The sequence below is a fragment of the Eutrema salsugineum genome, unplaced genomic scaffold, assembly GCF_000478725.1.
Source record: "Eutrema salsugineum unplaced genomic scaffold, Eutsalg1_0 scaffold_7, whole genome shotgun sequence".
NCBI classification, from domain to species: Eukaryota; Viridiplantae; Streptophyta; class Magnoliopsida; order Brassicales; family Brassicaceae; genus Eutrema; species Eutrema salsugineum.
This window is the reverse complement of record NW_006256486.1, coordinates 1,580,982-1,606,212: the sequence shown is the minus strand read 5'-3', so window position 1 is coordinate 1,606,212 and position 25,231 is coordinate 1,580,982. Positions and strand designations below refer to the sequence as shown.

At 37.3% G+C, this 25,231-nt stretch overlaps 7 protein-coding genes across 14 annotated transcripts in view; 4 read left to right on the top strand and 3 right to left on the bottom strand.

The window, feature by feature from the left end:
• Positions 1 to 3,290: 3,290 nt before the first annotated feature.
• LOC18011216 lies at positions 3,291 to 6,740 on the top strand. 3 transcript variants are annotated; one of them, XM_006392853.2, is made up of 5 exons: positions 3,291 to 3,562; positions 3,728 to 3,804; positions 4,240 to 5,298; positions 5,386 to 6,146; positions 6,301 to 6,740. In XM_006392853.2, the coding sequence occupies exons 3-5, from the start codon at positions 4,338 to 4,340 to the stop codon at positions 6,598 to 6,600; spliced, it is 2,022 nt and encodes a 673-aa protein (XP_006392915.1). In that variant the 5' UTR covers positions 3,291 to 3,562; positions 3,728 to 3,804; positions 4,240 to 4,337; the 3' UTR covers positions 6,601 to 6,740. The 3 variants fall into 3 exon arrangements, with proteins under 3 accessions (XP_006392915.1, XP_006392916.1, XP_024006298.1); XM_006392854.2 differs by having other exon boundaries at positions 3,459 to 3,562; positions 3,673 to 3,771; XM_024150530.1 differs by having other exon boundaries at positions 3,459 to 3,562; positions 3,673 to 3,804.
• A 1,891-nt stretch (positions 6,741 to 8,631) lies between these two features.
• On the top strand, positions 8,632 to 11,506 carry LOC18011145 (formamidopyrimidine-DNA glycosylase). 3 transcript variants are annotated; one of them, XM_006392851.2, is made up of 10 exons: positions 8,632 to 8,951; positions 9,162 to 9,213; positions 9,310 to 9,367; positions 9,452 to 9,520; positions 9,603 to 9,728; positions 9,957 to 10,007; positions 10,169 to 10,246; positions 10,540 to 10,642; positions 10,839 to 10,873; positions 10,977 to 11,506. In XM_006392851.2, the coding sequence occupies exons 1-10, from the start codon at positions 8,723 to 8,725 to the stop codon at positions 11,367 to 11,369; spliced, it is 1,194 nt and encodes a 397-aa protein (XP_006392913.1). In that variant the 5' UTR covers positions 8,632 to 8,722; the 3' UTR covers positions 11,370 to 11,506. The 3 variants fall into 3 exon arrangements, with proteins under 3 accessions (XP_006392913.1, XP_024006000.1, XP_024006001.1); XM_024150232.1 differs by lacking the exon at positions 10,540 to 10,642 and adding an exon at positions 10,379 to 10,478; XM_024150233.1 differs by lacking the exons at positions 10,540 to 10,642; positions 10,839 to 10,873; positions 10,977 to 11,506 and adding an exon at positions 10,379 to 10,533.
• Positions 10,035 to 13,954, bottom strand: LOC18011215 (haloalkane dehalogenase 2). 2 transcript variants are annotated; one of them, XM_006392852.2, is made up of 12 exons: positions 13,644 to 13,954; positions 13,379 to 13,454; positions 13,191 to 13,276; positions 12,899 to 12,992; positions 12,732 to 12,808; positions 12,503 to 12,630; positions 12,261 to 12,332; positions 12,082 to 12,152; positions 11,903 to 11,978; positions 11,670 to 11,813; positions 11,521 to 11,588; positions 10,035 to 10,279 (listed from the first exon to the last, which is right to left on the bottom strand). In XM_006392852.2, the coding sequence occupies exons 1-11, from the start codon at positions 13,926 to 13,928 to the stop codon at positions 11,549 to 11,551; spliced, it is 1,149 nt and encodes a 382-aa protein (XP_006392914.1). In that variant the 5' UTR covers positions 13,929 to 13,954; the 3' UTR covers positions 10,035 to 10,279; positions 11,521 to 11,548. The 2 variants fall into 2 exon arrangements, with proteins under 2 accessions (XP_006392914.1, XP_024006002.1); XM_024150234.1 differs by lacking the exon at positions 10,035 to 10,279 and adding an exon at positions 11,056 to 11,295.
• Positions 13,955 to 16,214: 2,260 nt separating this feature from the next.
• Positions 16,215 to 18,871, top strand: LOC18011218 (protein FAR1-RELATED SEQUENCE 6). The gene is made up of 2 exons (XM_006392850.2): positions 16,215 to 16,461; positions 16,739 to 18,871. Exons 1-2 carry the CDS (start codon positions 16,432 to 16,434, stop codon positions 18,848 to 18,850), a joined length of 2,142 nt encoding a protein of 713 aa, XP_006392912.1. The 5' UTR covers positions 16,215 to 16,431; the 3' UTR covers positions 18,851 to 18,871.
• A 293-nt stretch (positions 18,872 to 19,164) lies between these two features.
• On the top strand, positions 19,165 to 20,840 carry LOC18011210. Of its 3 annotated transcripts, none has more exons than XM_024150181.1 (3): positions 19,165 to 19,209; positions 19,315 to 19,384; positions 19,762 to 20,840. In XM_024150181.1, the coding sequence occupies exon 3, from the start codon at positions 19,782 to 19,784 to the stop codon at positions 20,739 to 20,741; it is 960 nt and encodes a 319-aa protein (XP_024005949.1). In that variant the 5' UTR covers positions 19,165 to 19,209; positions 19,315 to 19,384; positions 19,762 to 19,781; the 3' UTR covers positions 20,742 to 20,840. The 3 variants fall into 3 exon arrangements, with proteins under 3 accessions (XP_024005949.1, XP_024005948.1, XP_006392911.1); XM_024150180.1 differs by having other exon boundaries at positions 19,165 to 19,214; positions 19,746 to 20,840; XM_006392849.2 differs by having other exon boundaries at positions 19,166 to 19,214.
• LOC18011209 (PTI1-like tyrosine-protein kinase At3g15890) lies at positions 20,811 to 22,854 on the bottom strand. Its single transcript, XM_006392848.2, has 4 exons — positions 22,575 to 22,854; positions 22,130 to 22,277; positions 21,733 to 21,995; positions 20,811 to 21,653 (listed from the first exon to the last, which is right to left on the bottom strand). The coding sequence occupies exons 1-4, from the start codon at positions 22,616 to 22,618 to the stop codon at positions 21,026 to 21,028; spliced, it is 1,083 nt and encodes a 360-aa protein (XP_006392910.1). The 5' UTR covers positions 22,619 to 22,854; the 3' UTR covers positions 20,811 to 21,025.
• Positions 22,855 to 23,507: 653 nt separating this feature from the next.
• Positions 23,508 to 25,231, bottom strand: part of LOC18011207 (pre-mRNA-splicing factor ATP-dependent RNA helicase DEAH7) — a 3,296-nt gene continuing 1,572 nt past the window's right edge. The window contains exon 2 of the mRNA XM_006392846.2: positions 23,508 to 25,226. Coding sequence (XP_006392908.2) covers positions 23,811 to 25,226 — 1,416 coding nt within the window. The 3' untranslated portion in view covers positions 23,508 to 23,810. The remainder of the gene's footprint in view (positions 25,227 to 25,231) is intronic.

The window sequence follows — 25,231 nt, the reverse complement described above, 5'->3', positions numbered from 1 at the left end:
TTTGGAGCTTAATTGGAGATATTGGAGCATTTTGGAGCTAAATGGATGGATTTTCGTAAAGGATGATTTCAGCTATGCATGAGTGTCGCTCGACACTACCATTGGTGTCGCTCGAAACCGAGGACCACAAAAGGAAAAACGTGATTTTATCCAATTTCTGAAGAATCTGTGAAGCCCTGAAGTTTTAGTATTTACAAAAAGGCCCAAAACGTGTTTTTAGATTTAAGAAGGGTTTTCTGCCTCCTTCATCGATACCTTTTACTTTTGAGACTTTCAGAGAGAAAACTTTTGTCATCTTTACTTTTGAGAGCTCTTGGGGAGACAAGTCTGAACTCTGTTTGTTTTGAGAGAAGATTTCGAACCCCTGTTATTTATTTAGTGATTTTTTTATTTGCAAACTATTCATTCATGTCTGTTGCTTCAATATTCATGTCTGAGTAGTTAGCTTGTTAGGTTTAGGGTTCTCATAAAGGATTTTATTGAATGTTAGATTGATTGATTAGTTAGGGTTCATAATCTATTTAGTTCTTCACCATAGGTTGTTCTTAAAACTAATTCTGGATTGGCCACCTAGAACTTAGATCTTAGGTTAATTGATTGACACAAAAGTGTAATCGAATAACTGGAAAGAACCTAGGGTGAGCAAAGTAGCTATCCGCAAAGAAATTTGGTTTAGATACTTTGTGAACATATCAAACCTGCACTTAAGGCTAGTTTATATCTTTAGGATTTGCAAAGAAATTTGGGATTCTAGGATTTAGACTTAGATAATTCTCGCAATGAAAGTTGGTTAATTATAATTTCGTGATTTGAGTTCAAGAACTGCGCTTAACCTGAATCCTGGCTAGTTAATTTATCTGCATTCTCTGATTTCCTGAGAAACACCCTGGACCTAATCTTTTTCCAATCGATTTACAACCGTTTTCATTGTTCTGGTGTTTTCAATTCTGTTATTTCTGCTTAGCGTAATTCAATTCTTTTAGGTCTATTGAGTGAATCTCTCGTCTCTGTGGTTCGACCTCTGCAATACTACAACCGCACATCTGTGCTCTTGCAGAGTAGCTCTAGGGATTAAACTTTGAACAGATCAACCTGCTACTCCATAATTATGATCGGAGGAGACATAGTCTACCATATGATCATATGATCGTGAAAGCATAGCTTATAATAACGATCTGTTCAGAGAAGGCATAGTCTATGATCCTTTAAATTTGAAAATAAATTGAATATAAATTTAAATTATCGGTTCAGGGAAGGTAAAGTCTATTTTCCCAAAATAATACATAAACGGAGAAGGCATAGCCTTTCTTTTCGTAAATATATAAACTTTAGATCGACTAAACATAAATTAAATCTTACCTCCAAGGATTAAGAGTCGATCGTACTGATAATGTGTTATGAATAAAAACATATATCTATGTATATATGCATCTTTATATATTATATTATATAGAGAGAGAGTGATATTGGAGGAGAGAGAGACGAGCACAAGAAGGAGAAAAGAGAGCTTCTTATTATTGCTTCTTCACATCATCTTTTTACAAAGTTGAAGCAGTATATATACTACCATATAAATTAATAATATATTTACATGATAAAAATTTCAATAACGTGAATTAATAAGAAACTTAGGCTTGGGGTTGGTAAGTAACTTATTTATGAAGATAATTGAGTAGGTAGATAATTACCTATTCTTTAACAATTTTGATATTTTAATTTCACTTTTGAGTTTTTTTTTCAACTTTAATTTGATGATTTTTTTGGTTCTCTTCTAAGGAGAATATAATGAGTTATCTTCAAATAAAGACACAATCATCTAATTATAAAACACGTGAACATAAAACGGAATAAATAAGTTAGTTTTGGCAAAAACTTGAGGAGGACATAAGTACAACGAGTAACAGAGAGAAAGAGAAATAATAAGAACGTTATTTTTTCCTTTAAAATGCATTATATGATACCATAAAATTTATATATATTAGTACAATTACAACTCTCAAACAGGTTAATACACTGATGAACGATTAAACAGTGAGAGAGAATTACTGCCTTGATACCTTGACCGATGGAACTCTGATGAACCCGTTGATGTCAAACTATTATCAATAATTTTCAGTCAATCTCAATTTTATTAATCAATAAGAAACACTCAACACAACATTCGGTGTAAACTACTTATAATAAATCCAAAATTGGTAAACAACTCCTAATATAATAAATCTACACTATAACCTCTATAAAATTAATACTCTATAGATTAATAATCACTATAAAATAATAAATTTTGTTGGTTCCAAGTCGGACTAATGTAAAAATCCATCAAATTTGATAAGATAGCAAGATAATATTTTTTTTAAAAATTTTTATATAAATATATGGTCCCAATAAAAACATAAATTAATAATTGCATAAATTTATGTAAATATATGTAATATACTATACTAAAATATAACTAATGTATTTGTTTTTTATTTAAAGTTGAAATTTCATTGGTGTTCATCTTTTCACTTATTATATTTTTATCATAAAATTTTAATGTGATAATTGATTTTCTTACACGTCAATGTTTACAAATGTATTGTAATATTGTCTTCAATTTTATATAATAACCACAATTTCTTATAAATTTTGAACTTGTAAATATGTATTTATTTTTTATCAACAAATATGTATATTTTTAATAGACAAATCAATATGCTATTAAAAACTATTCTGTTATGATAACTATATTTATTAATCATAATTTTTGATAACTATATGCTTAAATTCTTAAATACAACATTATTTGAAAATTTTTTTTAAAAGATTATATGCGAAAACCAAATTATCTCTATAAATTAATTATCCATGATAAATTAATAAAATTTTATGGTCCTAATATTATTAATTTATAGAAACATTATAAATAATAAAATAAATAGTAAAATAAATATAAAAATATAATGAAAATACACTTGTATCAACAGTAAAACATGTTATAAATCTCGTCTTCTCAAACAAACTATTCCATTGAATTTACAATAGATTATGCGAACCTATACTCGAAAATTACTGAAAATCAGTGACATCTCATTGGGAAAATCACACTTTCATATATTTTGTCAAATCTTGCTATACGATATTATTTTTCTAATACAAAATGTGACTTATATAGAAGCGCAAATAAAATCGTTAAACCAAGTGATGATTTTTTTTTTCTGTGTACACCAAGAGTTTATAAGAGTTTTTGTTTTCCAACTTCTTTTTCATTCGTTTCATTGAAAGGAGATAGTTTTAAAAATATATCACTCAAACTTAGTCAGGTCTTTTTGGTGAAATTAGGATAGGTTGGAAACTTGGAATTTGTTTTTGTTTTTGGAAATTTTCCTAATCCGGTTTAAGAAAACAAAATTTCGTCGTTTCGAAATTTCAAATCTATTTAGGAGAGCAAAAAGTTATAATAAAAAAAGGAAACAAGTGGAAAATTAAAAAAAGGAAACAAATAAGAAGAAGCAGGCACTCCTCCGCTCTGCTTCCGCTTCTGTTCATCTCTGATCTCGGAAGAAGATTACTCGATACAAAAGTAAGCTTCTCTTTCTCGTCTCTTTCTACTTCTATTTCTCTCTTTTTCCAGTTTCCGGTGAAGAATCATTGACTTCAGGTTTCGTGTTGATTCGTGTTTTATAATCATAGATTTCTGCAAAAATCGCGTCAATTTAGCTGCGTTTCCTTTCTATTCCTACTTCAGAATCTTCAACACTTGAGGATCGTCGGATCCATACTCAGCTTCTGGTATGTGTAGCTTACCGATCTTAAAGAGACGATGTGAGTTTGAACTTTTTAGTTTCTCCTCTCTTTTTTCAGTCTTCGAATTCTCCATCGCCGTTTGTTCAAATCGTATTTCTTATGCCTTTGGAATTGGAATTAAGAATTTGTGGAATTTCTCCAGATTTTGTTTGAAAATACATAAATGCAGCTATGCTCCTTTACATGCTCCTATAGTTCTTTTAGTATCATATTTTTGGTAATTAGACTTTGATGAAGTTAAGAGTTTGTGGATTTTTCTCCAGATTCGGTTTGGAACAATGAATTTCAAATACCTAATTGCAGGCCATGGAAGGAGTTTAGATCTGAATTGTAACCAGCTTTACTGCTTTAAACGTTCCTATAGTTCTTCTAGTATCAGACTATGTGTGTAATTTGAGTTTGATGAACTTGAATATATGTATTATAGACTGATTGCTTGATTTCTTTTTCTAGGTTGCCGTTTTCGAGCTCGTGGTCTGGACTCTGGAGTGGTTTTGATTCTTCTGGTTCCTATTTGTGGCTGATTGTAATGAGAGCATAACCTTGAAATCATGGAGGAGATTCGTTTATCGCCGCTGAGACAAACAAGCTTTAAGTCTTCTTCACTGTCAGGGAGGTCTACTCCAAGAGGCTCACCTAGAGTACATTCTGGTAGGACTCCACGTAGAGGTAGCGGAGGAGGAGGAGGAGGAGGAACGTTTCAGTGCTTTCGTAGTAGCCGACTGGTTTATTGGCTGCTTTTGATTACTCTTTGGACGTATCTTGGGTTTTATGTTCAGTCTAGGTGGGCACATGATAATGAAAACAAAGTTGAGTTTTTACGGTTTGGAGGCAAACTGAGAAAGGATGTTTTACATGTTGAGACGAACAAAGGAATGGGTGCTGTTGCTGATGAGACTTCTGATGCTATGGTAAGTCTTACTGGTAAAGATGATGCTGGTGCGAATAAGAGGACGGATGTTAGTCTGAGCAAGAAAGACGATGGGGCTTCTCGAAGGAGTTTGAGTTCCAAGCAGAAGACGAGAAAAACTGGCCGGGCTTCACGTGGTAAGATCCGTGGTAAGCAGAAGGTGAGCAAAGATGTTGAGACTAAGGATTTGGATGATGAGCAAGATCCACAACTTCCAATGACAAATGCTACTTATGGTAAGCTTCTTGGTCCTTTTGGATCACTAGAGGATAGAGTTCTTGAATGGAGCCCGCATAGACGGTCTGGGACCTGCGACAGGAAATCGGATTTTAAACGCCTTGTTTGGTCAAGGAGATTCGTCTTGCTTTTCCACGAGCTCTCAATGACTGGCGCTCCGATTTCGATGATGGAGCTGGCTTCAGAGCTTTTGAGCTGTGGCGCAACAGTCTATGCAGTAGTTCTCAGCAGGAGAGGTGGATTGATGCAAGAGCTCACTAGGAGAAGGATCAAAGTGGTTGAAGACAAAGGAGAACTCAGCTTCAAGACCGCTATGAAAGCAGATTTGGTCATTGCAGGATCAGCTGTGTGTGCCTCATGGATAGGTAAGGATTCATTATACGAATTTTGGGACTACTGATTAACGGTCAAAGGAAAGCAGAGCTTGATTAATGTTCTTCGTTTTTTTGCAGATCAATACATGAATCATCATCCAGCTGGTGGAAGTCAGATAGCTTGGTGGATAATGGAGAATCGAAGAGAATACTTTGACCGAGCGAAACCAGTGCTTGACCGAGTGAAAATGCTGGTTTTTCTATCGGAATCACAGAGCAAACAATGGTTAACATGGTGCGAAGAGGAGCATATAAAGCTTAGATCACAACCAGTGATTGTTCCACTATCGGTTAATGATGAGCTGGCTTTTGTAGCTGGGATTCCTTCTTCACTCAACACACCAACACTTTCTCCAGAGAAGATGAGGGAGAAGAGACAAATATTACGTGAATCAGTCAGAACGGAGTTGGGTTTAACAGATGCAGATATGCTGGTGATGTCTCTTAGCAGCATAAACCCAACAAAGGGACAACTTTTTCTCCTTGAATCCGTTGCCTTAGCACTTGTTGAGAGAGAACAAGAAGCTCAAAGGAATCGCAAGGGCATCACTAGGAAAGACAAAGCTAGTCTCTCGAGCAAACACCGTCTAAGAGGTTCATCTCGACAGGTGAAAAGTGTTTCTCTCACACCTGACGATGCCGTAACAAGCCAGAAGCAAGAAATTAAAGTTCTTCTAGGATCAGTGGGTTCAAAGAGCAACAAAGTTGGATACGTTAAAGAGATGTTAAGCTTCATATCAAACAACGGAAACTTATCCAAGTCAGTCATTTGGACTCCAGCAACAACTCGTGTTGCTTCATTATACTCTGCAGCAGATATCTACGTTACAAACTCTCAGGTAAGAAATCCTCAGATATTATGCATTCAATTCCTCTTGCAGTTCCCTTCTAAAATTTGAAATCCAAAAGAAAACAAATACAAAATTTCATAGCAGAGAAAGCAAATTTACAAAGCTAATAGTCTCTGATTGAAACTTTTTTTTTAAAAAACAGGGAGTTGGTGAAACATTTGGGAGAGTAACAATCGAAGCAATGGCTTATGGACTAGCAGTGGTGGGAACAGATGCAGGAGGAACAAAAGAGATGGTGGAACATAACGTGACAGGTCTACTTCACTCAACAGGAGGATTAGGTAACAAAGAATTGGCTCACAATCTCTTGTTTCTACTTAGAAATCAAGAAACGAGGCTACAAATGGGGATCCAAGGACGCAAAAAGGTTGAGAAGATTTACATGAAGCAACATATGTACAAGCGATTCGTCGACGTTCTTGTGAAATGCATGAGACCATAAACACTTTGATCTTCTCAAAGCCCCCGATTCTTATTAATTTTCCACGCTATATAAGTATATATAGTCTTTCGAGTTATTTGGATTTTGGGGAATTTCTTATTACATGCATTAATTTTAAATTGTTATCATAGTGATGTATATGTGGTCATGAAACACTTAGAACACAAATTAAAGGGGTTAAATGGACAAAGAAACAACCTTTTAGGACAACATCCTTAACGTTCACGGACTCCTCTTCGTACTTGTCTTCCTTCATCTTGATACTTTTGAGTGCCACAATCTTTACAACCACATTGTATTCTCACTACATGAATATAATATCTATGCTTATTTATTTTCTCCGGACTAATACCTTCGATTTCGACCCTTCTAAAGCTGTTTTGCTTCATGTCATAGTAGTAAACATAGGATGGCTTGTTATCAAATATTCAAATTAAGTAATAAGAAAGTTGAAGCACAGATATTTCACCAGCCGGAGTGACACCTGAGAAGATATAGAAATCACCTCCTTACAACATCAATGGGTTTTCAGACAACCAAAAAGTAATCTTGGACCATTCTTGCTTCTCGGCATTCTCCATAATACACGTAGACATAGTTGTATCGTTCCTGTTGCAGCATATGCAACCTAACTTCCCTATGAGTTAATATTCACTGAAATTCCAAGCTAAAACTGAAATGCGAGTAAGCGAATACACAGCTTATTGTAATATATTATTTGCTAACTTAGGCGTATATGTGAAATTTTGCATAGTTCACTTAAGATTGGAACGGTTTTAGTTCCTGGGTCATTATTTCATAAACTACACAAAGATTGTGTCAAGACATTTTCATAAATATTTATGAGGATATACTGAAATATTTCATCATTGCATTTATGATTGCTCCTATATCCAACTTACTCTATACATTCTCTTTGACTTACGCGCGACATAGTAATTTCTGTGAGCAGATAACAAGCTTGCAGTCTAAATGTCTAACATTACATTCAATTCGAAGAAGAAAAAAAAAGAAAAAACTATGAAAAAATTAAATTAATAAAGGAACGATTTATATGAGAAGGTTTAAAATAATACAAATGACTCCTAGCTACAACCACATTGTATTCTCGACATGATCATGAATGGCAAATACGCGAATACTATTTCTATGTTGTTTTGTGATCTCCAGCCTAGCACTTTCGATTTCAACTCTTCTAATGCCTTTTTGCTTCATGTCATAGTAATAAACATACAATGGCATATTATGAGAACAATCCGCAAGTTGAACCACAAATATCTCATCACCAGCATGAGTAACACCTGAGAAACTACTGAAATCACCTCCTTGGAGTTCAAGCAAGCCAAAACTAATCTCGGACCATTCTTGTTTCTCAGCATCCTCCAAAACCCACATAGTGGCATTGTTTCCGTTGCAACATATGAACCTCAACTTCCCTAGGTGGTTAAATAGAGTTTGATTAGTCGACCATGTAAACAACAATGCCTTTAACAATGTCTCCGGAGCCTGGACATGATAAAATCTCTCGGACCTTACGTTGAAACTCAGCAAAACAGCAACACCACCATGACTTCGATCCATTCTAACTGCTGCATAATAGATAGTCCCCTCAACGCATACCCCCACGTTAAAATCTGATTAACATTAAAATTGTCTCTACCAAATTCAATTCGTTAAAACTTACAACTCTTACGACCTAAAAGACCATGCCACGTGCAATACCCAAATTAGTGTATTTGTACATTTCTGCTTTTTCAAGAATTAGTTTTTTTTTTTTAAGTAAAATTATAATTTCAAGAAAATAACTGGTTACTTTTATTTATACTTTTGGTATTTTTTATAATCTTTAATAAGGTTAATTTATTTTAAAGACTGTTATTTTGTCTGTGTATGTATACTTACTTTTTTTTTACATAAGTGAAACTATTATTTTCCCAAAATTATTATTTTTTACTCCAGACTACTAATTCATCCTGACCCAAAAAAAAAACATTAATTCATCAATTTGAGATTTTTGCTTGGTGGATACAATAGAGCACAAGATACTAGAGTCAAGGCGGAACTAAAGCGCGCCAAAGGGAAGCCGAGAGAACAAAACCCTAAATTTCGCCGACGAGAAAACATGCCGGAGCTTCCGGAAGTAGAGGCGGCGAGGAGAGCGATAGAGTATCACTGTCTCGGTAAGAAAATCAAGCGAGTCATCATCGCCGACGACAGCAAAGTCATTGATGGAATCTCTCCGTCCGATTTCCAAAACTCAATCCTCGGAAAAACCATCGTTTCTGCTCGTAGGAAGGGGAAAAACCTCTGGCTCGAGTTAGATTCCCCGCCATTTCCTTCTTTCCAATTCGGTACTTTCTCTCAAGCAATCTAGGGCCTTTTACCTAAATTCCAGAGCTTTTGATAGGTTACATTGAAATCGAACATTTGCCAAAAATGCAGGACTGTTCTTAGTTAAATGCTAGACCTTTTTGCTTTAATGCATTAGAAATTAGTGGAAAGTGTTAAGCTTTATTGTTTCTTAGAAATGAAATTTGGTTTCTGTTGATGTGTTTCTTCAGGTATGGCTGGTGCTATCTATATCAAAGGCGTTGCAGTTACTAAATACAAGAGGTGAAGGTTTATGGAGTCTATTACGTCATTTGCTTTGATAAGTATAAGATTGATACAGAACAAGATTGATTATGTATATCATTTTTTACAATATAGATCTGCTGTAAAGGATTCAGAAGAGTGGCCATCAAAGTATTCAAAGTTCTTCGTTGAGGTTGAGAGATTTATAATCTTCTTTGACCTGATTACCGACCCGAAAATGTGATTCAGTTACAATGAATTCCTCTGTTGTATACAGCTTGATGATGGTCTGGAGCTTTCGTTTACTGACAAGAGGAGATTTGCCAAAGTTCGACTTCTAGAAAATGTATAAACGCATAACTATATGTTGCTTCTCTTTGTTTAGCTAGATACTTGGTGATTGTTTAATTGATGTTTTGCTATTGTAGCCTGCGTCTGTGCGTCCAATATCAGAGCTTGGTCCTGATGCATTGTTGGAGCCACTGACAATTGATGAATTAGCGAAGAGCTTAGCCAAAAAGAAAATAACCATAAAACCTCTCCTACTTGATCAGGTTCAGAGTTTATTTAACTTTTCTATGTCTTTTATGCATCTATCAGCTCTTTCTTGTCATTGCCATTTCTCATAATAGCTAGAAACTTGGTTATGTAACATTTCATTGCCTGCAATATAACTTGAAATGATCTTCTGATTCATTGCAGAGTTTGATTGTGGTTTTCCTCTTCTTTTGTTTAAAAACGTTGCACATATAGAGGATCATTTATCTCCTCTCATTTTGCAGGGTTTCATTTCAGGTATTGGGAATTGGATCGCAGATGAAGTGTTGTACCAAGTAAGTGAGCTTTAAGCTCTTCAAAACTTGAGATGAAGTGAATCATCTATATAACCACTCATTTGATCCACAGAGTATCCTCTTTTGTTTCCAAATTTGTACATTATACGACTCAATTTACATGGTATAGGATTAATTCCGCTTGTCTTCCTCTATCGCAGGCCAGAATCCACCCGTTGCAGACTGCTTCTAGCCTCTCCAAAGAGCAATGTGAAGCTTTGCACACGTCCATCAAAGAGGTAAGACTCTTAAAAACCCGCCAAAAACATTACCTACAAAACATGGGAATAAACAGAACGATCTGTTAACATGCATGATGCATTGAGTATTTTGGGATTTAGAGAGGAAAAAAAAAAAAACCACGTTTGTAGGTCATTCAACATGCGGTTCAAGTCAGTGCTGATAGCAAAGAGTTTCCTGTTGAATGGTTATTTCATTTTCGGTGGGGGAAAAAACCGGGGAAAGTTAATGGTAAGCTTTTCCCACCCATCTATATATAATTTTGATGAAAAGCAAAATTGGGTTTTTGCAGGTGATAGAAAAAGCAGTGGAAGTTGATGCAGACACTAGTCAGTTTCCTAGTATCTGGATTTTTCATTCTAGGGAAGCGAAGCCAGGAAAGGCTTTTGTTGATGGTTTGAATCCCAGATTTAACACTCGAACTCTTTATCTTCCTGCAACAGTTCATAAAAATGTCTGATTTGTTTGATCTTTCAACCTCCAAAACTGCAGTTGATAATCCCCATTAATAACTGCTTAAATGTCTTGTGAGTGAATTGTGATGTATCTGATTGATGCGATTGGTAATGAAGTCTGTTTTGGTTATTTCAGGGAAGAAGATTGATTTCATCACTGCTGGTGGAAGGGTAAGTGTGTATATACATTGTTAGGCACTGTTATTTCGTGGGTGATTGATTCATGTGGTGAACTGAATAAATGTTTCTTGTGTTTGGGTGTCTCCTTCTACAGACAACAGCTTATGTCCCAGAGCTGCAAAAACTCACTGGGAAAGACGCTGAGAAAGCAACCAAGGTTAGAGCGGGTAAAAGAGGTGTAAATTCCAAAGAAGACGATGGAGATGGAGACGAAGATGAACAGGAATCTGAGGAAGAAGATGATAGTGCTAAACCGAAGAAAGGACAGAAACCAAAGGGTCGTGGTAAGAAGCCTGCATCGAAGAGAAAAACAGAAGAAAGTGACGATGAGGACGACGATGCTGTTGCTGATGGTGGGGATGATAGCGAAGCTGAAGAGAAAGTTATTAAACCCAGAGGTCGTGGCGCAAAGCCTGCGATAAAGAGGAAACGTGAAGGGAAAGCTACTAGCCAAGCTGGTAAGAAGCCAAAGGGAAGGAAAAGTTGAGAACTCAACAACTCCAAGATGTGTTTTTTTTTTTGTCGGCAGCTTAACACTTATCCCATATTTTGTAAGAAATCATGTTGGAAATGTGGTAAAGGCTTTGTGATGCTACTATTGCTAGTTATTTTAGCTGTTATAAGGCTTTGTTGATTACCTTTGTCCTTGTTTGGTGAATTTGGAAGTCAGAAAAATCCTCTGAGGGCAGCGACTACTTTCTCTGGCCTGTATTCAAAGTTGAAAATTCAGAAAGGTTGAGAACAGTCAAAGGAGAGCAGAGAAGTATCGTGTGTATCATCAACATACCAGTCTTCCTGAGGCAAATGCCCAGCACCTTCGATGAGTCGAAGCTTAACATTTTGGGAGTTCTGTTTCTCAAATTCCTCTGCTATTGACTGAGGCAGGTACTTATCAGCTATTCCCCAAGCCAGAAGTATGGGTTTATCCCAGCTGTGAAGGAACGCTATCTCAGCAAAGAACCATGCCTATCTGTATCTGTAGACATGAGAATTTGGAAAACAGTGGAGAAACTCATGTACCTGTCTGATGAAAACCCATTTGCAATTTGACTCAGAATGTCTCCGAAGTTGATCTTTTTGGCAGTCTCGAGCAAGGCTAATTCATCAGAATCTCACCATGAGAAGTCTTAGATATAATTGAATCATCATAAGTAGTGAGAGTAATGTGTATATCATTCTCCATTGGTTTAGAGACGTACCAAACCCAGGCCCTCCGCTTGACAAATATGGTAGACGATACACATCAGCTTTCTCATTCTTCAGAACGTAGCTATCAAAGCAGATATAAGGTTAAGAAAAATGTCCACTATCAATATCTCCAAGCACATGCGTTTTGAAGCTAAGGCATAAAGATAATATTGGTTAATTTGATACATACGGGCTACCTCCTTCAATGAACCTCTCAGCCAAGATAGCATTTTGGCACGTGAATTCACCAAAGAGTGGAATTCTGCATCAGAAGAAAATGACACACAAATACGATTGTGAGAGTCAATGAAATCCATTATATGTAGCACAAGAGAAACCAAGAGATATGAATAGATAATCAAGGCACGAAGCTGATGCTTCCACAAAGAATTACAAGCATTTAGAGTGGTCAAAATGGTGAAAAAGTTGAACCTCAGCTGCTTAAATAAACCAGGAACTGGGGATGAAACGGTCAGTGGAGTATTTAGGATCGCAATTTTCTCAATCTTACTCGGATTTTTCAATGCCCATGTTAAACCGTATGAACCTACAAGAAATCCCTTGGGAGACCACAACAAATGCAAACATAAGTTATTCGAAACCAGCCTCCATGAATTGTAAACACATTATAAAGAAATGGGATCAGTACACAAATCCGAACCTGAACAACAAGAAAGAAAGGAGATTTGACCTCTAGCACGTCCAGCAGTTTATCAAACGCTTCATGGTACTCTTTTTCTGACAGAAAAAAAAAAAAAAATCGAAACTTTTTAGGACAATGGACCATGTTTGTATTTCGCAATATATTAAATGTAATATCAACAAAACCTGTGTAATTAAAGCCATATCCTGGTTGTGGCTTGTCACTGAATCCGAATCCTATCCAATCAGGCGCAAAGCAATGAAACCCAGCTTCTGACATCTATTACATTGTTGAGGAAACACAAAACGATCCATACAAAGATTCAAATGCGTACTCAAAACTATCTACATTATTTGGAAATCTAAAGAGTCTTCACTAGAAGCAAAATTCAGCAATTATTTCACATATAGACTCATTAACAAGGTCATGGAGACCAATAATATTCTAGGCATGACTACTCAAGATTCAGTGTGGCACCTGAGACATGACAGTCCGGAAACTAAAAGACTGAGTTGGAGCTCCGTGAAGAAAGACAATGGTTCCTCGACGACTCTCCTTTGATCCTGCCGGAAAAAAAGACAAAATATGATAATCAGTGATCAATTCTTCTTGAAGCAAGAAGAAACACAAAAGCTTATGAAAAAATGGATGACTTGTGTTTTTACCAGTTTCTCTCACAAACCATCTAAGCTTCCCCGATTTGATGGTCGAACCAAATTCTCTTCCCTTATCTTCAGTCCTCTAAACCACAAAACCAAATTTCACAACAATCAAACAAAAACAGAACTTGAAATAAACTTTGCTTCTTAATATATCATGTGGAATTTGATAGCACAAAACAAGCCAAAATCTATTTCAGTAACGACCCAGAAAATGATCAAGTATTCAATTTCAGTTCAAAAGTTTGAAATGGTAGCTTAGTGAACTCACGTAGAGCATCTGGCCGACGTTGCCGTCTTCCGCCGGAGACTCCGGTAGCTGAATTGCGCTTCGGCTTGACGGATTATCCGTAACGAAGCCAAATGGATTGAAAGCCGGATCGTCCTCACGATCATTTCCGCGACCACCACTATTTCCGTTCTCCGACGTAGCTTTGACGACGGAGAAGCGGAAGTTAGACGGAGTAGCTCTGATTCTAGAGACGGTGGATTTTGTCGCGACGGTGGAGGGGAATGAGTGGAGCAGAGGAAGAGGAGAGAGCAGAGACAAAGGCATTTTTATTTTTTTGATTTGTCAAGTAAAAGCGTATTTCCTCAATTTATATGTCCGCCTATAGAGGTGTCAAATTGGGCTCTGACCTGCGGGTTCGGCCCAAGTAAAACCGTAGCGGTGCGGGCTTGGACACCATAAAATTTGTCCAAATAAAAAGCGGGTTTTGCGGTCCAAACCCGCGTGGACGTTGGGCTTTTGCGGGTCGGGTTAAAGCGGATCCGCGGGTTTGCAGGCCAACCCGCAAAATTTGATGTTTTCTTGTAAACTTCGAAAAGTGAAGTATTTTGTCATTTTTGATTAATAGATTTCGAAGTAGTAGTTTCATAGAGTGAATCGAAGCCTAGTGGAATCATACTTCAGCTATTGGGCTTTGTGATAGCTTCATTTCAATGAGATCAAAGAATCATCAAACTAGTATATGTTTTATATTCGATTCGATTCAGATTCTGTGATTGGATTTTTGAATTTGAGAGAAAATCTGGTCATTGTCTTCAGCTAAAAACAAGTAATTTTTTTAAAGTTTTAATTAATTTCAGTTTAGTGTCATAAGTTTGCTTGTTTTTTGTTGGTTTTGCTCATCGACTATATCACGGACGTGGTTTTATTTTGTTTGCAGCGATGCAAAGGTAATTTAGAATCGCTTAAATCTTGAATTGACAATAAATAGTTTTGCTTGAAAATCACATTTGTTTGTACGCTAGACTAACAAATAAGCTTTGTTCATATTTTTTATTATTTATTTTATATGTGAATGTCTTGTTGCTTGTATCTTGATGGTTATTTACCTTAAATTACCAGTTTTTATGTGTATCATTATTTGTAATTCATTTATTTGCTTTTCAAAACTAAGTGTCTATTTTTACCGTTAAATTGATTTTTTAAATCTTATGGTATCCTAGGGTTAGGAGTTTTGTATAAGAGGTTTATCGAATTCATTTGTTTGTTCATCGAATTTACTTAGACAAGAATTTTCTTTAGTTTTGTTTCTTATGCATATTGTAATTCAGTTACGAGGAAAATTTTATTCTCCTCTAGCAAATTTTCTGGTACTATAAATCTAAATGTCATAAAAACTTTAAGATGAAGAAGAAAGTATGAATCCGCAGGCCAGCCCGCAAAACCGCAGAATATAGGTAGGTCGGGCTTGGACACATCAATATGGGACCGCAGCTTATGATGGGCCAATCCGCCAGACCCGGAAAAAAATTAAACCCGCATCGGGTCGGGCTATTTGGACGCGGGTTGGCCCGTTTGACATCTCTATCCGCCTACGAAGAAAAAAATTATGAATAATGATGCATTAATTAAAGTTAAGGATAAAAAATTTAGAAATTGATTAGATTTAGGATTGTTTTGATATTGGGTACGATTCGTGACTAAATTTTGAACGGTTGTAGCAAAGACCATTAAAAAAACAATTAGAGATAACGGTTGAAAACCATGGTTTTATAACATCAAAAAAGTTAAAGAACATATATTTGTTCTCATAATTTATAATTCATAATCTATACAATTAAAGAAAAATATGCACAATTTATATTTTGTGGACTAACTTGAATATACAAACATATTTTATTTTCTGATTTTTTGTTTGTCGAATAAATTAAATTGAATGAAATAACAAAAAACTAACACACATATATACCTACAAAAAAATAAATAATTTTACTAATTTATTATTAAAAATTAATATCAAATTACAAATTTTAGTTTTAAAAAAAACTCTGGTTACCACCGTTTGTTTGCTCCAAACGCTCATTTTTTATAGTTTGTTACCGTCCAAAAATCAACTTTCAACTATTTGAATTATCTTTCAACCGTCCATTTCAAACGCTGATTACAACCATAATTTTAAATGCTTTCTCTAACCAATCTTGCTGATTGGTAGTATTTTTTTAACTAACAGTCTGTTTAATGCTACCAATCAAACCCATTGTATAAAAACATAGGAGATTAATCCTCCGTTATTCTTTGAAATGACAATGTTTGATCACAAGAAGGGTAAACTAACAAATTGAAAACGTCTGGGGTTTTTCTAATATTTACCGAAACTATAGTGGCTTAATTCTACGTTTTTGTTTAAAACGACAACGTTTATCTTAAGGAGGGTAAACCTACAGATTTGGAAAAGTATGGGGTTTTTATGATAATTAACAAAACAACAGGGGCTTTGATGATGAACTATTGGTGTGATGAAACGTCGTCGTTTAGTTGCACGTGTTTTTCAATCTGTGAACCCTAAGGTGTCTTGTTCTATGGAAATGCTAGAGTCACCAGTCGAGCCCCAAAACAACCTTCACCGTCAGAAGAAGAAGCTTAACTACCAACCGCCTTAAAAAAAGGTCAATACCCGCGCAAAACTCATTCTCGGGTCGGATCGTCCGTGCAAAACCCGACCGGATCCATCCGGACCGATCAATTTCACGATTGTTCTCCGGCAAATTGGATAAAGACAAGTATTTTCAAAAACACCCGCGAATTGAGGAAAGAGGAGTTAAAAGCTCCAATGGAGAGAAGTGATTCCGGCGATGTAGATGTATGAACCCGAAACCCCTCTTTTGTATTTCTTTTTAAATTCCTGAACTTTGGTGAAGATGATGCATTGATTAGTCAAGCTCTTGTTTTTATTAGTTTGGTTATGATTTGATTTCATTGGTTTGAATATGATTACTGGTTCACGAGTTTTGAAACCCCAGTGGAGTATTTTTCATTTTTGTACTGTTGATTGAGTAGTGCTATATAGTGATCAAGTTTGTAGCTTTATTCAATTTTTGCAAGTTTACATTTATCATCATTGATGGTGTATTATACAGGTACAAGCATCTGCGTATTTACAGACTGAAGAAACCCACGAAAGAGTTGATCCATTGTCAGATGGTGAATGCACGTTAAGGATAGGAGATGCTCTGATTTGTACTAGTGAGCATGATGAGATCGATGTTGGATTTAGTCAAAACGAGCAAAGAAAGAGCGAAGAAGAGGAAGAAGCTAGAGGAGAGTTTGATGAAGAACAGATTGGTTTACCTGTTGAGAGCAAAGAATTCGACGCACCAGCTGTTGGAATGGAGTTTGAGTCATACGATGATGCTTATAACTACTATAACTGCTACGCTACAGAAGTTGGGTTTCGGGTAAGAGTGAAGAACTCGTGGTTCAAGCGGCGTAGCAAAGAGAAGTATGGTGCGGTGCTTTGCTGCAGCAGCCAAGGTTTCAAAAGAGTTAACGATGTGAATCGTGTGAGAAAGGAAACAAGAACTGGTTGTCCTGCAATGATAAGAATGAGGCAGGTTGATTCTAAGAGGTGGAGGGTTCTTGAAGTTACGCTTGATCATAACCATTTGCTTGGTTCCAAGATATACAAATCTGTTAAAAGGAATGGAACAGGGACCAAGAGGAAGTGTATATCTAGTCCAGACTCAGATGCTAAGACAATAAAGCTGTACCGGGCTCGTGTGATGGATACTGGGAACAATATGGATCCAAATTCGGCTATGAAAACACAGTTTCAGAATCTTGCTGGATCACCAGATTTGCTGAACCTTAGAAGAGGAGACTCTGCAGCCATGTACAACTTCTTTTGCCGTATGCAATTGACAAATCCAAACTTTTTCTACCTGATGGATGTAAATGATGAAGGTCAACTAAGGAATGTGTTCTTTGCAGATGGTTTCTCTAAAGTTTCTTGCACTTACTTTGGTGATGTAATCTTCATCGACAATACTTATATCTCTGGAAAATTCGAGATCCCTCTTGTGTCATTAGTCGGAGTAAACCACCATGGTCAAACCACATTGCTTGGTTGTGGCCTTCTCGCTGGAGAAACGATGGAGTCTTACCATTGGTTGCTCAAAGTGTGGCTCAGTCTCATGAAGTGTTCTCCTCAAACCATTGTCACAGACAGATGCAAGCCTTTGGAGTCTGCGATTTCCCAAGTGTTCCCGAGATCTCATCACAGATTCAGCCTGACACATATAATGAGGAAAATCCCTGAGAAACTAGGAGGGTTGCATAACTACGATGGCGTGAGGAAGGCATTTACGAAAGCAGTTTACGAAACCTTGAAAGTTGTTGAATTTGAAGCAGCTTGGGGATATATGGTTCACCATTTTGGTGTCATCGACAATGAATGGCTCCGTTTCTTGTACGAAGATCGAGCTAGATGGGCTCCGGTTTATCTAAAAGACACTTTTTTCGCAGGAATCGCTAATGCTCGTCCTGGAGAAGCCTTGAATCCGTTTTTCGAGAGGTACGTTCACAAACAAACACCGTTGAAAGAGTTTCTCGACAAGTACGAGCTAGCACTTCAAAGAAAGCACAGGGAAGAAACTCTCGGGGACTTAGAATCTCTAGCCTTGAACAACGCTGAGCTCAAAACAAAGTGTTCTTTCGAGACACAGCTCTCGAGAATCTACACGAGAGACATGTTCAAGAAGTTCCAAGTAGAGGTTGAAGAAATGTACTCATGTTTCAGCACAACGCAGCTCCACGTCGATGGGCCTTTCGTGATCTTCCTTGTGAAAGAACGGGTCCAAAGCGAGCCCAACAGAAGAGAGATCCGTGATTTCGAGGTTCTCTACAACAGATCGGTTGGTGAAGTACGGTGCATTTGTAGCTGCTTCAACTTCTATGGTTACTTGTGCAGACATGCTCTATGTGTTCTCAATTTCAATGGTGTTGAAGAAATACCTTTGCAGTATATTCTACCGCGTTGGAGAAGAGACTTCAAACGGGCTCACGTTACTGATAATGGTTTGACCGGTTTTGTCGATGGCACGGACCGGGTTCAATGGTTTGATCAGTTGTATAAAAGCGCTCTTCAGGTAGTTGAAGAAGGAGCGGTTTCTTTGGATCGTTATAAAGTGGCAATGCAACTTCTTCAACAGTCTTTGGACAGAGTTCATAAAGTAGAAGCAAAACAAGACTAGTGTTTAGTGTTTACAGACGGATTTTCTTAAACCATATCTGTATATATAAACCAAAAATGTAATTTAACTTTTTTTTTTTGGCTGTAAGAGTATAATGCAAATATGTTGATTGGTAACACAGGAGGATGGAAGATGACTTTACACAACACATATTGTTAATTTGTAAAATTATATGATCTGTTTCCGATTTTACCCTTATGGGCCTTTGAGAAAGTGTGTTTATGAGACTAATGGGCCTGTGTCGAAATAATTTCTAAAAATTGCAAAAGGAAAAAATCTCCTAAAATCTGATAGATTCCCTCTCTTTCAGAATTGGCGCAAAATTCAGATTTTTTTCTTCGCTGGTGTGTTCATAATTCGTAAGGTTTTTTCTGAATCTGTCGTCTTTCACAATTATCTTCCCCAGAAACATTTTGTGAATTTTTGTTACACAGATTGTTTGATTTCTTCTTTGATTTGCGCAGCTACAGATTTCTTCATCGATAATACTCTTCAGCTTCCGGGAAAATCCGATCTGATAAACTGTAGATTCTGGTGAGTGTTTTTATCTCTTTTGCTAAGCTGAGGAAACTAATTGTTTCAATTGATGGATCTCTGATGATAATCGGTCGGTTTGGTTGACTGTAAAAGCTTTAACTTGAATTTTAATGGAGGAAAGTTTTGTTTGCCTTCGTGTAGGCTCGTGCTTTATTGAATCTGGGCTTGTAGTTTTGAGAATCGCTTTAACCTAACATTTTCCCCAGAATCTATTGCGTTTGTGCCATAAATTAGATTGAACACCTTCAATATCAATTTTGCAGTGTGTTTATGCAATTCACATGTTTTGTAGCACATTGTTTACTTTAACATGTTTATGCATTCACATAGAGATTTCGCCCTTCTTTATCTGTAACAGTGAGTCTCTGCTGCAGTTGCTATTAAACCGGAAGAGATGAAGTTCAAGGCGTTTCTGACCGAAAATGGTGTGAATCTCTTGGAAAAGAGGTTTCTTCCAGCATTTGACAAAATGGGCAAGACCTGTTTTGTTTTCCTCACGAAAGAACACTTGTTCTTCCTCCATAACCTTCTCAACGGTGATGGAGTCCAATGCATTGCTCAGTTCCGCAAAGACGTTCTCTTTGATGATTACCGTCTATCGAGCCAGAACGAGGACCGTATAGCCTTCTCCTTGGATGTTTCTCTTCTGTACCGAGCGGTGAAGAGCAGCGTCAGCATTTGCACTGAGTTTAGCGGCGGGTTAGCTTCAAACAGATTACAGATCAAACTAGTGAAAAAGCTGCCTCCTAACTGTACACAACCAATGCCATTCCTCACGTTTGAAACCAAAGGATACAAATCTGCTGTCATTCAAGATGTTCCCATCTCGAAACCGCTGTCTCGGTCTCAAGTTATCGAGCTTCAGACCGCTCTTGACTCGGCCCAAGACCTGCCTCCTACTCTTGTTCAAGTGCAAGACCCGAATCAGTTACAGAACTTTGTGGATCATATGAAACATGTTGGGGATGTTCTTAACGTCACAATAAGCAAGCATGGTGATCTGCAAGTGCAAATCTCAACAACACTGATTAGGCTCGGCACTGAGTTCCAGAGGCTTTCGGTTATTGGCGAGAAAACTCAGGCTCCTGTTGAGGATAGAAACTTAAGCGCTCAGGCTAGGTCAGAGAGAGCCGTTGCTAGAGGAGATGCTCAGTCTGTGGAAGTTAGTGTGAAGCATTTTTCAAAGAGCCTTCACTGTCACTTAACCAAACCAGATTCTGCTTTCTATGGGATTGCTCCTCAAGGTGCTTGTTTGACAGTGATCTTCCAGTTCATGGTTCCTGGGACTCGTCAAACCGATAAATCCATCAGTTTGCATTGCCGGCTTCCCGTTCTGGATCCAGGTTCCAGCTGAATCTTGCAAGTTACTACAAAATCTTATGATCAAATGTTGTAGTTTGCTTTTTCAGATTAAAGACTTTTCCATAAAGATCAAATATGTACCATTACACTCCCTTACAAGCTCTTAAGCATCAATGATCAAATTCAAATGATAAATTGACAAAACACGATAAAACTGAAAACACACTTCGCTCTTCTAAAAACAAGCATAACCAAAACCAAACTCTCGCAAAAGAAAAAATATGTGTGAATTTCGAATTCCCGGGCCCTAAACATCACTCAGAACAGAGAAATCATCTACTCTTGTCCTTGTTTTTGATGATCCTTCTCTTCTGAAATGATCTCTGAGCTGCTTTCATCTACAACTTCCTCTCCAATATTTCCCTTGAAGAGTGGATTAGCTTCAAGCTGAGCCATTTTCTCCTTAGATTCATTCATTAGCATCTCCACAGCTTCAGACATTGTCGGTCTCTTCTCTGGCTCGCTCTGAGCACACATAAGCCCTACCAAAACTACCCTTTTCAGCTCCTCTTCCACATACTTCCCATCAAGCCTTTGATCCACAATTTCACCAAACTTTCTTTCGTAAACCAAAGGCAGAACCCATTCGGTGATACCCTGTTTTGTTGTTTGGTTTAGCTTTTCTATAGGTCTCTTACCAGTCACAAGCTCTAGCAAAACAATACCAAAGCTATACACATCTCCCATGTCTGATTCTTTTCCTGATTCAATACATTCCGGTGAGAGATACCCAAGATCCTTACCCTTGGTGGTAGTTTTAGTAACTCCATTTTCTGCATCCTCTGCCATCAGCTTACCATATCCAAAATCCGTAACCCGAGCTTCAAACTCGGAATCTAGCAGCACATTGCTTGCTCTCACATCTCCATGGACTATTCGAGGAGTTGCATGATGGTGCAAGTAGCTGTACAAATGAAACAGCAAAAATTAGTAAACTGTAGATACTTCCAGTTTATATGACCATTATGATCCTGAATACTTACGCAATTGCCTGAGCAGAGGTTACAGCGATATTCATCCGCCTGGTCCAATCAAGAAGCGACTCAGAGGAATGCAGACCATGAAGATGTGAGACCAAACTCAAATTTGGCATGTACTCATATACAATGAGTCGTTCCTGTCCTTCCGCACAGTAACCTCGTACACTCAATAGATTATTGTGTCTAATACGGGCAAGAATCTCGACTTCTACAGCAAAATCTATCTCTTCTCTGCTGCTCCATGCTTTCAATCTCTTGACTGCAATCTACAGACAAACAACAACCAAAAACTGATTAAAAATGAAAGTCAAAGTCGAACAAATCTGCACATTAAACTCCTACTAACATAACCAAAGTTATATGAAGAAAAACGACAAAGCAAGTTCTAGATAAACATTACTTGAGATCCATCCCAAAGCTGACCCCAATACACACTACCAAATCGGCCTTCGCCGAGTTTGTTGTCATAATTAAAACTGTTTGTGGCTGCGTGAAGTTCCTTTAGTGAAAAAATCCTCCATGACGGCTCAGTCTTCACCTTCGTTTTCCTGTGTGAATATATGACATCAAAACAAAGAAACACTAGTTTTCTTTTTTCCTCCTTATATTATCGAATCTGAAACTGAAGCTAATCCAACAGTAGATTGTTGTGAAAATGTTCCAACAATAGACGATAATTCACACTAAAGAAGAGATTTTGAACATGAATAGGCTCCTATTCTCAGAGGACTCGAAAAAACTGATATAAATCTCAAAACCCTAAACATCGGATGAAACCAAGAGAAAATTTTCGGAAGAGCCCAACAATGGAGAAATCAGTTTAATCAAGATTAACCAATACTTACCTATCAAATCCTTTTCCACAACTGAAGCAACTACAAAATTGCATCTTTGAATCTGAACAACCCAGAATACAAAACAAAAAATCTCTTAATCTTTCAGTTCCTTTCGTTTCTAGACTCTTCCTCGTTGCTGCACTGAGATAGAGAAAGAGAGAAGGAAACGAGAGAGAGGAAAAGCAAAGGTAACGCCTTTATTCCTGGAGAATGTAACAGCAAAGCAAAGGAAACTCCTTTGGTACTCCAATTTGGTATTAATGAGTTTTACTTCTTCAAGAAGAGAAACAAATAGTAGAATCTTCTCTCTATTAACCCTTTTCCCCCCCCCCCCCCCCTTTGAATTTGTTTGTGTTTCGCTGTTTTAATTTGAAATAATAATTTATTAAAAAAATTAGTTGGAATGATTGTGCATATATCGACACACATATATTGTTATTTATTTATATGGTATTATTTAAAATAAAGGTCGAATATTTTTTGAATTTTAAAGCTTTCCTTTTCATGACCTGTTGGCTGTTGATGATGACAAATTGACAACTAATCAAAATTTCTTAATCACCTTGGTGAACTGCAATTAAAAAATTGTCAACAAATCTTGCAATCTTTAGAGAAACAAGAATTCAAATCAAATAGTACTCACAAAGAATATTCTAGAAAAATATTTATGTAGTCTTAGTCTATGTAAAACAATGACCCAAGAGTTAGAACAGAGGAAGAAGATGAAGAGGAAAAGTATTTTCATTTTTGTTTCTGCTCAATTACAAAAGTTCTAATAATACCTATTGCTTTTATACAAAGAGATCAAGCCAATGATTATGTGCCATCTACAGTTGCTTCCTCAAGATTGACGTATAATGTTACAAGAAAGATGCTTACTTTGAATATCTCCACATGTGTAGAGGAGTCCTCATCAACTATACTAATTGAAACGCGAGCCAAATTAATAGTGCAAGAAAGATCTTTACACGGTCTTGAATCATCGACGCTACTCTCACAAAACCTATACAAGAACAATAAAGGCTTTAAAGTCAATGAAAGAAGATTTGAAACCAAACAACAACCATGTGAATCCAATGGACCAATAACTAAACATCAAGAGAGCAAAACAAGAAGAAAATGTTGGTGAGCCTTTTGGATCACATTCACTAGTTGCACAAGGAGAAGATGAGAAGATGTCTTAATTCCTTTTTCTAGAAAATTTTCACAAAGTATCAAAAAATTGAATTCTCCTGGACATATAGTTCAGTATTCGCATCCAGAGTCCTTGATCGAGAATAACATGGGCCCTAACTCAACCAGCCAACGCGGCTCAACTGATGTAGCACACTGCATATATTCCTTAGTGGTTAAGATCAGTTCATGGTACACCACATAATCCGCTGTGCATCCCAGACCGTACAGTGCGCTGCTCGGGTGCAGATGGCAAGGCATCCCGGTTCTACAGTTGACATACTCCCCAACACCTTTTAATCTACCTGAGTTATGCAAATACGCAGAACATATGGCTTTTCTCACAATATCCCAATCCCTTCCACACGACTTGAGTGGTATCTTCAGTTGCTTGGGAATATCCAGAAGCTGTGATCTTACTTGTCTAGCTTTCCTCAGACCTTTGACTTGCAGGTAATGGTCATTGCACCAGTCTCCTCTATAGTCATGCTCTTTCCACTGCTGATACACATTTAGTAGCGTTAGATGATCAGATTCCGGCACGAAAAACTTCTCCCTCGCCGCGTCGCTCTCTTCTTCTCTCTCTTTAGGTCTGAAGAACACTGAAGGTACTGAAAGCATTGACACGATCGTCAAAACCTCGTTTATACAATCAAGCCGTTCACCCATTAAGAGCATCTTAGCAAGAGGTGGATCCAATGGGAACTCCACCATCTTCCACCCGAGATCCGTTAATCCTCCAACGTTGCTAAGAGCACCCAACAACCAAAGCTGGTACATAGAGTTGAGGATGTTCTCTTGTGGAGGTGGATCCATGAATTCAAAATCTACCAAGTTGTCTACTTTCAGTGACTTCAACAACAACACGACGTTACCAAGATTCGTTCGCTGAATCTCTGGCACGGGACTTGGCAACATCTCATTCAAATAAGCACTCTCTGTATACATCCTGTAACACGTTCCCGGCCCTGTCCTTCCAGCTCTTCCTGCACGCTGATCAGAGGCAGCACGGCTTATGGGGAAAACCTGAAGAGCATCCATACCCATTCGAGGATCGAAAACCTTCATCTTTCCATACCCTGTGTCGATCACATAATATATCCCATCGAGTGTCAATGATGTTTCAGCGATATTGGTGGCAACAATACATTTACGGGCTCCATCTTCTGATTTCTGGAATATTTTTGCTTGCAAGTCAGCAGGTAACTGAGAGTATATTGGGAGAATCAGTAGGTTTGTGATTTCTCTGGTGGAGGATGCAATGAGCTGTTCCATTCTCTCTTTGAGTGAAAAGCAAGCTGCTTCGATCTCATCTTGCCCTGTCATAAATATGAGAATGTCCCCAGGTGGGCTCGCTATGTGAATCTTCATTGCCTGTTTGACAGCAGCTTCAACATAGTCTTCACAAGAACTTTCAGAGTAGAGACATTCACAGGGAAAGTCCTTCCAGGAATGTTGAATATAGGACATTCCCAAGAAATCAGAAAACTTTT